The sequence below is a fragment of the Volvox carteri genome (genome assembly GCF_000143455.1).
Source record: "Volvox carteri f. nagariensis unplaced genomic scaffold VOLCAscaffold_9, whole genome shotgun sequence".
Lineage (NCBI taxonomy): Eukaryota > Viridiplantae > Chlorophyta > Chlorophyceae > Chlamydomonadales > Volvocaceae > Volvox > Volvox carteri.
In genome coordinates this window covers 1,548,039-1,557,599 of record NW_003307552.1, presented here as the reverse complement: position 1 = coordinate 1,557,599, position 9,561 = coordinate 1,548,039, and the positions used below count along the sequence as shown (strand labels likewise).

At 57.2% G+C, this 9,561-nt stretch overlaps 2 protein-coding genes across 2 annotated transcripts; one reads left to right on the top strand and one right to left on the bottom strand.

Moving 5' to 3' along the window:
• Positions 1 to 4,198: 4,198 nt before the first annotated feature.
• VOLCADRAFT_88632 (uncharacterized protein) lies at positions 4,199 to 5,843 on the bottom strand (the record flags this gene model as incomplete). The annotated part of the gene is made up of 3 exons (XM_002948169.1): positions 4,199 to 4,363; positions 4,695 to 4,832; positions 5,283 to 5,843. The coding sequence occupies 3 exons, from the start codon at positions 5,841 to 5,843 to the stop codon at positions 4,199 to 4,201; spliced, it is 864 nt and encodes a 287-aa protein (XP_002948215.1).
• Positions 5,844 to 6,795: 952 nt separating this feature from the next.
• VOLCADRAFT_88631 (uncharacterized protein) lies at positions 6,796 to 9,190 on the top strand (the record flags this gene model as incomplete). The annotated part of the gene is made up of 5 exons (XM_002948320.1): positions 6,796 to 6,905; positions 7,480 to 7,534; positions 8,016 to 8,144; positions 8,520 to 8,633; positions 9,083 to 9,190. The coding sequence occupies 5 exons, from the start codon at positions 6,796 to 6,798 to the stop codon at positions 9,188 to 9,190; spliced, it is 516 nt and encodes a 171-aa protein (XP_002948366.1).
• Between the last annotated feature and the right edge of the window lie 371 nt (positions 9,191 to 9,561).

The window sequence follows — 9,561 nt, the reverse complement described above, 5'->3', positions numbered from 1 at the left end:
CGTGGCATTGGCTGCTGATGCGCTTTGCGCAGCATGGTTTCCATCCGCCGCCTTTTCTGCGGTTCAGCACATACAGTGTTAGCATCCCTTTGCATAACTTCTGTCGATTCCTCCGGACCCTGCCATTCCTACCTGTCAGCTCCGTGAAATACTGTCCGTAGTACTCCGCCGATATGACCAGTGCATGAATCATTGCAGCCGGATCGGCTGCTATCCCGCCCGCCTTCAGCTGCGTTAAGCACCTTGCTACAGGGGCCCACCGTGCTGCCTCTGTTGTCCCATTGCCTGGCCAGCTGTCTATGAGTTGTCTGCGAACTTCCGAGTGAAGGCCGTTTTGAAGCAGCTGCCGTACCTCCTCCTCCGCGTCTTGCTCCAGCAACTTTGCTCGCCTCAGGCAGCGATCGAAAAACGGGCGTTGTCGTGAAAGCTTGTGAGCTGCAGCGCCTTCACTGCCATGCAGAAGGCAGCCGCTGGATGATTTCCTTTAGCGCCATTCCTTCGTACAGCTGTTTTATACCGGGATCCGCTTGCCAGACTTTTATCAAGCTGCTGGCTAGCTCCTGTTCTGTACATGCTTCTACCTGTGTGTGCTGCTGTGGAGCAAGTACAGCCTGCACTGGAAGCCCGTGTGCTGCTGCTTCATCGGCCGCAGCTTCGAGTGCTGCGAAAGCAGCCTGCCGCTGTTCCTGTACACTCCGTCTGTGCATACTTTCTAGCAGGAAATTATCGATTCTGCATTCGATTATCTGCTTGTTAATATTTAAGGGCTGGCACATCTTTCCAATGCGCCATCAACATCACTAACGAATTCAGTTGGGACATCGTGATTGCCAGAGTTGGAGCCTGTTTTCCTCGCGTACGGCTCCCCGTACTCGCTCCCGTATTTTTGGGCAGCGGATCCTCAGCCATCGCGGATGACTGCGGACAGTCCAGTGCGTCTGGTCAGTTTGGGGGCTTGAGTTCTGCTTTCTGGATGGGCCCTGGGGCGCTGGGGCGCTGGGGCGCTGGCGCGCTGGGGCGCTGGGGCGCTGGGGTGCTGGTGTACCAGGGCAGTGGATGGGCGTTTGGGCGCCGCCGTGCCAGGGCGGTGGATGGCACCGAGCGCATTTGCGCGCCGGGTGGCCAGGGCAGGGGATGGGTGCTGCTCGCGTTGGGGCGCCAGGGTGCTGGATGGGCGCCGGGGCGCTACGGTGCTAGGGTGCGAGGGGAGGGGGGGCTAGGGGGGTCCCCCCCCCTTCCGACAGCCGTACGGCAATCGTACGGCAGCGTACGGTATGAGCCCGCTATGCTGCCGTACGCTGCCGAGACCTCAGCATCCTTGGTGGGACACTGGGCCCAGGCACCACCCTGGGGTCCACGCGGCAGTTACTCCCGCCACTGCCGCCCCTCCCGCCCCTCCTGTCCTAAGACTGCTTTAGTGCCCTATTATACCCTTGCGTAGGTATGCGTAGCTTCCCCGAGCCTCTGATGCTCAGCCGCTACCGTGTGCCGCTGTAACCTTAGCATGCACGATAGCGTGCTTCTGTGCACATTCCTTGTTCCACCATGGCGCGGGCTCCGAGCGACACGCTGCCGTGTCGCCTGCCCTAACTCAAACGCGTAAAACTCCATTGCCCTGTACAGGATATTTCGTATGCGGTCCACCGTCTGCGTTCTTGTAAGCAATCCATTGCCTATTCCTAGAAGAACCACTTACACGTTGAAGCTTACGGCGCTATCAACACGGCGATATCAACGGGTGTGCGGTAAGCCACGTACTTACGCCAGTACTCGCTTGCGCTGGCAGGCGCGCTGACACCGCGGGGTGGGCAGGGTCTCTCCATCTGGCCGCCGTAGCCGCAGGTTCAGCTCCAAGCTTAATAACCTGGGTAATCACGCGAATGGAACAAAAGACGACCTCCTTGTGACCCTTGTGAATTTTGCATGCATAAAGTCGCTAGGCAGTATCAGATAGACAAGGAATAACGAATAGCCTCTATCGGTGTGTGTGTCATTTTTTGTGTGCGTCGTCGTCACCGAACATCCGCAAACCTGCTTCCCGCGTGTGTAATCGGTTATGTAGACCATCGAACACGGGACAGCTTTACGCCACTTACTGAACACATTGGCTGATACTCAGCCAAAAGCATCCACACGTGTTGCGCCCACCACACGTGTTAGGGCAGGTCAGTGCCCTTAGGTTCTTTCCCCCAGGACCCTCCCGTCCCGATCACGTGACACGAGCGAGCCTTCCAAAGAACGGCATACGGCCCCTAGTTAGTTCAGCTCCAGTACAATTCATGTATTCCCGTATCCATATGGGGACGAGTGGGTCGTATGGGGGGAGGGAAAAAGGGGGGTTCTTCCACACTCGCCGCCCCGGATGTGCGTGTGCAGCCCAGCGCGTGCTGTCGGTGCAGTCGGTGGACACGGACCCACAAGAAGAACCGGGGATGTGCAGCCCACCGTACGCCACCTCTTATGCTGGGTCGGCTGGTATGTGTGCGTGCGCGTAACATTTGCGTATGGAGGGCGCATTTTTTTGTGTGTATATACACGCGTGTGTTTATGCGTGTGCGTGCATGTATTTGACAGGGCCTGACACTGCTATCCAGCCTCAACAGACCCCTCCTAAGCAGCCGAGAGCCGGTCCGTGCACCCTTTCCCGGGGAGGCGCGTGTGTGCGTGTGTGTGTTCTGTGAACGGTAGGCGAATATCGCTCTTATGTGTGTGTATATGCATGTGTTTGAAGTAACGGGGCCGCGGTGGTCCTGAACGTGCGTGTGTTTGGGCGCGTGTGCGGCCGGCCGTCCGAAACGTGTTCCCCCGCGTCGTCACATTTTGACGGCTGCCTGGACGTGCCGTGTCTTGGAAACGTACGTTACTCATTTTAATTGTGGTTTTCCCTCATGTTTCAGTGCTCGTCTAACTGCTATAATTTGTACATATTATTCCACGGGTACCAATTTGCTCTGCGCCATCCAGGTGCAGGTGGGGCGTCCATTCGTCCGATTGCACATTGCCATGCTACATGGGCTTGGGAAGGGGGTTCGTTTCCGCTGCTTGCCTCGTACTCCGGCAGCCGGCGTGGCTTAGGTAAAATGCCGGACTGCCTTGTTGTTTCTAGGAGGCGGCAGGGGCGGCGTGCGACGCAAAACTGGAGTTGGCGTGGGGCCGGGTCACCACTCACTAACACCACCACCACCACCACCACCACCGCTCTGCCGCTGGTGGGGTTGCGTGTGGCCACATGTACTCCAATGAACCCCCTTCTCTTAACCCAGAACTGCACCTGGTGTCACATTACGAGGACTGGCGCCCGGTGTCCTCGAAGAGCGCGTGTGTCTCTTAGTGGACTGAGCCGCCGCTTGCAAGGAAATGCCGAGGATGTCCCACGAGCAACTTTTTCATCCTAAGGCGTCCAGCAGTCGTGAAGTCGTGTATGCTTAGACAGCACTTTGCCTTCCCGTCCCCTTATGAAGAGCCCAGCTGCACATTGCCGTACAGAGCTCGCGCATCCAGAGACTTCGGGCAATACGAGTGTGCCGAGCAGGTGACGTAGTTGTGAGAAGTTTGGCAAAGCCTAAAAATCGTTACCTTGTCGTCCTGCACGATTCTGCTGGGAGAGGTCCTGCTGGATGGTCTCCTCTCCTCCCGTATCCACGGGATACGTGCTCACGTATCCAAGCGCTGCCACGACATTTTAGCGTCACGTTCATTTTACCGCCTATCTGCCGTACGCACATGCTTTGTCGATGCTGCAGTCGTATAACGCGACAACGTAAGATCCCTAACGAATCTCTTGGCGGTACAAGATCCTCAAACTTATTACCGCCGAATAACGGCCTGTGGAAAGCTTAAAACATGGCCAAGAATTTGGGCCCTTTCACTTGGGTGTTCCCAACGTCAACCTGCACGGTCCCCAAATCCCACTCGTATCCGCAAAACAGGTCGACAGGCGGGCTGAACGGAACAGGACTGGGCAGGGCAGGCGGGATGGGCTCTCACTCAAACCTCCTGAGCGTCCCCACCATCACCTCCTCATTTTCTCGTTCTCCTTCCAACCTTCGTTCCCGCTTTGAAACCGCCATTTGTCGAAATACCGTAAATACGACCTTAAGTGATGAAATCCCATCAGGAACGCACACTTCCATCCCACACTTCGGGTCGCCAAGCCTCCGTTCCCACTCAAACCCCCGTTCCCACAAATTCAAAAGTTTTAAACGGTCTTGATGTTGAGTGCCATCCACAGGCCGTCAAAGCCGTGCTGCTCAATGAGGTGGGCCTTATGCTGTATGAGCCTAAGATAAGCCTCGTAGGCCACCCAGAAGTGGTGCAAGTTGGTCTTGTGGGTTATCAGCACGGTGCGCCGGAGGTAGGAAATCTGTACGGAAGCACGGAAAGCACGGAAGGAAGGTAGGAAAGTAAAACTTGTGGGAACGCGGCAGGCAGGAGATACCATGTGTATCATCACGCTTTGGTGTTCGTCCGTCCGTACGGTACACGTACGACTCCAAAGAAAAAGCTCCTAGATTAACCGCTCCGAACAACTTTTTATTTTTATTTTTCGTGACCCAGAATTTCATTCAAAGGTCACTATATGTTCGGTGGTTGATTTTTTGTTGGAAGTCCTCCGTTGTAAACGCCAGGTGCCGCCTCGCCCCTCTCCCCCCCCCCTCCGACCGGAGAGAACCCGGGATATAGGAAGCACTTACTTGGCCGTCACACCAGGCGATAACGCCGTACAATAGGTTGGCCGCCAGCCGGCGGGGCGGTCCCGTCCACCACTCCACCGTTTGCTCCAACCACTGCTCAGCGGGCCTCAGAGCGCCCGGACTTAGCCACGTGATCACCTGCAAACGCGCGGACGGGCAGGTAGCTGCGTGAGAGGGGGGAGGCAGGGGGTTCGTCGTGTGTGGGGCCGCAGTCACGTGTACTTGACGGGGCTCGTGCGGCGGATGGTTGTGGCCAGGTGGGTGGTAGTGGGTGGTAATGGGTAGGCGCCTGTGTGGGTGCGGCTCGGGGGATGCGATGGTCCCGCTGGGGTGAAAGAGACTACTCTCCATGCTGCCGTCGGACAAGTCACTGCCGTACTTAGGCCAGCGGGTCGGTTTTATCGGAGGGTCCACATGCAGCCCATGTGTCACATGACCCATGGGTCCACTGACCTGGTGTAGCAGCTGACCGCTGAAAAGGTCTCTCGAGTTGCTGGCGGTCGCGCTCTGCGCGTATTTATAGCACCGTACTGTGTGCCGGCTGCTACACCTGGTAAAACCCTAGGAAAACCAGGAGCTCCCTCTCACCCGCCAAGGCAACGTCACGACCCATGCCACAGTGCTCCAATACCACACGATGACGGACCAAAGCCATTGTAGGTTGCGTAGCTTCGGGTGGCGCGCCGCGCCGCCACTGACCCCGGCTCCGGTAGCGCCGGTATACGAGTAGATACTGCCGCCGCCGCCGGCCCGGCTGCCACCGCCACCGCCGCCGCCGTACATGCCACTGCCGATGGTCATCGGAGCTGCCGTACCGGGACTGGGCTCAATGGCGCTTCCTAAACGCTGCTTCATTCGGCTGCCGGCGGTGCCGCGGAAAGCGGCACCAGCGGGGCTGATGTCGTACGGACCGGAAGGAATTGAATCAGCGGCGGCGCCGCCGTAGGCGTTGGCGCTGTCATCATCGGCGGGCGCCGGCTGCAGCTCCGATGGGAAGCTGTCCGCGGGGCCTAGGTCGACACCGCGTCCGGCGCTACGAACGTGCGAGTGGACGTGCGGATGAGCTTGCCATTGAGGATCAGAGGGCTTCGTGCTGCCCAGCGGCTGGAAGTGGTGGTGATGATGGTGAAAATGGGCGGTGGGCAACATGAAGGCGGGCGCGGTGGGAAGCATACGCGGCGGCGGCGCAGGGTCGGCAGAGCAGCGCGAGGTGATGCGAGCTAAGCTTCGTAGCAGGGCCAGGTACAGTACGGCGTAATTGACACGGAGCGGCCTCAGCGAGGATCGAAAGGAGCGAAGACAACCAAAAAACGAGCCCGGAACGATTATTGCTAAAGTCTTCAATAGTAAATGAAAGATCTGCTAAGAGGCGCCAGGCGGCTGAGTTAAAAAATGCGCGTATACAACAGTTCTTTGCTGGCTGCTTCTGGCGCTTCAAAAAGCGGCTGCAGGAAGGTCTGCTTTCTTGCCTCCAACAATTTCTTCAATCCAAGCACAAAAAAAGGAAATGATGCGAACCCTTCCTGTTGCGCACGCAACTTCTGCTGCTGCTGGGCGCAGCCAGCTGGCGTTGCCTTCTAGCTAGACGGCGCGTAGCCTTGGGATTGTCATGCCAAAATCGCGGGCAAACACATCAAACGTCTTCATGTCTGTTTAAAATTTAGAGTCCTTAGACTTAGACATCAGCAGATAGTGTTTACCTCTGTCGGAGGGCCCTCGGGGGCCCAGGAGGCCGTCCAAAGTCAAAACTCATCAGCTGTCTCACACCACGCCGCATGAGGGCCAGGATGCCGTACACCGCTTGTCCTCTCGCAAAGAATTTAAAAAATACGGGTCTTCACCAAATCCACCACTGCCATCGTTTTCCAATAATCATCGCGCATTGCATCTCGGTGCATTTTCATTGCTGGTGATTTTGCCCTCGGAAGGGATTTCTCCGCTGCCCTGTGGGCAACGACTGCTACCGCCGCTTGAGCGTTACCTTTGACCACCACCACAGCCTTGAGCACCGTCTGGACGTTCAGAGCGCTGCTCAACAGTCGGAGCCTGAGTTCAGCCTTGCCGTTTCGCGACTTCGCAACATCCTTATCCACTCAGTCCAATGGCCGTGACGCCGACTACTCGCCCCATCTACGACCGCGCCTACCCGCCGCTGAAGCGCTTCTCCTGGCCTTGGCGTCTGTTGGCCACTTACACGAGCTTCCTCGCCTGGTAAGAAGATAGACGGGGGTGCTGCGGGAGCTGCCAGCAGGCGCGATCGACGGGAAGCAGGTCTGAAACGCCTTCTGCCGGGATATTGTCTGTCGGGGCTGTTACGTTGTTGTCGAAATGACCAGCGAAGTAAAACAATGGGTGTGGGTTGACGCGCATTGACAGCGGGAATAACGAAAGCAGCCGTCACCCAAGCTTCGCACGCGAACAAGCCGAAGCGGGGGGATATTGTCGCACGCGCTTACCGCAGCCTTGATAATGCATAGGAGATGGCTAATGTGTAATCGCGTGTATCGCACTGCTGTGGAACCTTTCGGCGCCACCGCCTGCGGCTGACGGTGTGCTGAGCAGCGCGCGGTTTGGAAACTGACCCACGGGTCATCCACCCGCCTGGCTGATATTTCTCTAGGCAGGCATGTCCTCTACCCTGATGAAAAGGATTTCAGGGGAGCACGTTTCAGCGTCGTGTCATTTCGATGATTTCGCATCAAAGATGCCGTCTGTGTGCAATTGCACCGTTGTAATGGTGTCGTGCGTCTGCTCCCTTTCCCGCTCATTTTCTGGTGTGCGCTAGGCTGGCCTCGACCCCCTGGCTGGTGGTGCGCTCGGTAGCCCCTGCCAATTTCAAGGTGCGTGGGTTTCAGCGGCGGATTTGTTGCGGGGGGCCCTGTGGGCAATACATGCCAGAGCACGGATACCCCGACAACACAGGCCCTCAATCGCGCTGCAACCACAGAGGGAGGGGGTCGTCAGTCGCACAAGTTGCGCTGCCGCAAATGTGCCACACGAATCTTTTGCCAATCATTTCTGTTTCGTTCTGTTTGGGCTCTCCGGCGCTTTGGGGCGCCGCCGTGAAAGAAGTGATGCCTTGAGATAGGACAAGTTTCACAAATTTAAAGGTTTGAACTCGGGCTCTCGCCGCGTTTATTGGTGCTACGCCTGCTGCTGCTGCTGCTGTGTTGCTGTTGACGATAGGGGTGTTACTCTGTGTGGGTGGCTCGCCCTGAGATGTAAGGACGACCACCATCGAGGAGGGCGGGGCGACCGGGGGGGGGGCCGAAACTCAGCGCAGGACCGCCTCCTTGCTGTTGCTGTTGCTGTGACGCGCAGGACAACCTGGATGACCTGGAGCGCAGCTTCTTCAACGTTGCTACACCTATCGTCACATTTGTACAGGATACCACAAACAAGATATTCGCCACGCTGGACTCCACGGTGTGTGTGGGGGTGGTAGTGGGGGTGGGTGGTAGTGGGGGTGGGGTCTGGGTGACACGAAGATCTAAGGACCTGCCCCACTCGCATATGTGTTCCCTCCCGGAATTGGTGATGGGCTGTTTGGGAAGTCGGGACGTGTACTGGCGTGTGGTGGGTAGGGTGGGCACCAGGCGCGGATCAGTACCCCGAAGTGCCCTTCACGCGATAACCCAGAGGTACAGCCCCATGACCTGACCTGACGTGACGTGACCCGGCCCTCTTAAGCTGAATTGAGTTGTGGTCCTGGCAGCCAGCCGGTGTGGGGAGAATCAGCCAGCCAGCCTGTCCCACTTGAGTTTGTGTGTTTTTGTGTGTGTGTTGCGTGTCCTCTCCTCCCCAAACCCCCGGGGCCTCGGCCAGACTGATTGGGCCATCAACACCGCCACCCACGTCTACCAGCACAACCTCAAGGGCTTCGAGCACACGTTCGAGAACTTGCTGTTGAACCTCGAGCAGCGAGTGCGCATCCTGAAGGTGAGAAGACATAAGGGGTGTGGAAGTGCGAGGATGAAATCATCGCACATCGCAGCAGAGATCAAACAACCTGTCTCGGTACAGGTTTGTATGGCGCTCGTTAAGGAGCCCCTCACACAAATGCGATGCAAAAGGACGAGCAAGGATAAACTAACCGTGCACCCGGATGTGTCGTGTATCGTTGTGATCGCGTGTGGTGGAAGAGCATCGTGCCAAGTCGATATATTCTAGGTTGGGACGGATTTTGATTTTTGAAATCTCGCTTTACCTTGTTTCCAGTTGACCTTATCTGTGTTTTTAGTCTACACCACGCTCGATACTGTTGGGAAAATGACCGACACTCACACTAGGAAATGGTGTCTGCAGCAGCGGGACCCGGGAGGGATCCGGCGCGTTGCTGTGTTTGACTAATACCGTTGTGTGTCTCTCTCTCCCTCCCCACCTCCCAGAATGAGGGTCTCAACGGTATTCCCAAGGCAGTCTCCTTCGACGTCAGCGTGCCGCTGGTCCAGAAGACCCCGCTGGCCAACACCCCGATTGCCGAGAAGCTGTCGTGAAGTCGTAACAGCCCTGACAGCTGCCTACCCGCGGCGGCAAGCGCCAATCTGGGATCGACGCATTGCGGGCAGATGGACATACAGATGAAAGCAACTGCGGGCCCGTCGTGTGATAGGTACAAGCGTAAGGTGCGTTGTGAGGTCGTGTTGAGCTGTAGATGAGAGAGGCGACTGCGGCGGAGCGCAGTGTCCCGTTACTGTGAGTACGTGAAATGCCGTGGCGGGTTGGTAAACGCTCGGGTTGGTAGGGCTTCTTCGATGTATGCGGAGTGTTGGGTTGTGTGCGGATTATGTGCGAGTGTCGTTGCTGTGGTGTGCGGTCGGCGTATGAGATAGGAATATCGGGTAAGAGTTAAGGTTGAAGTTGTGTA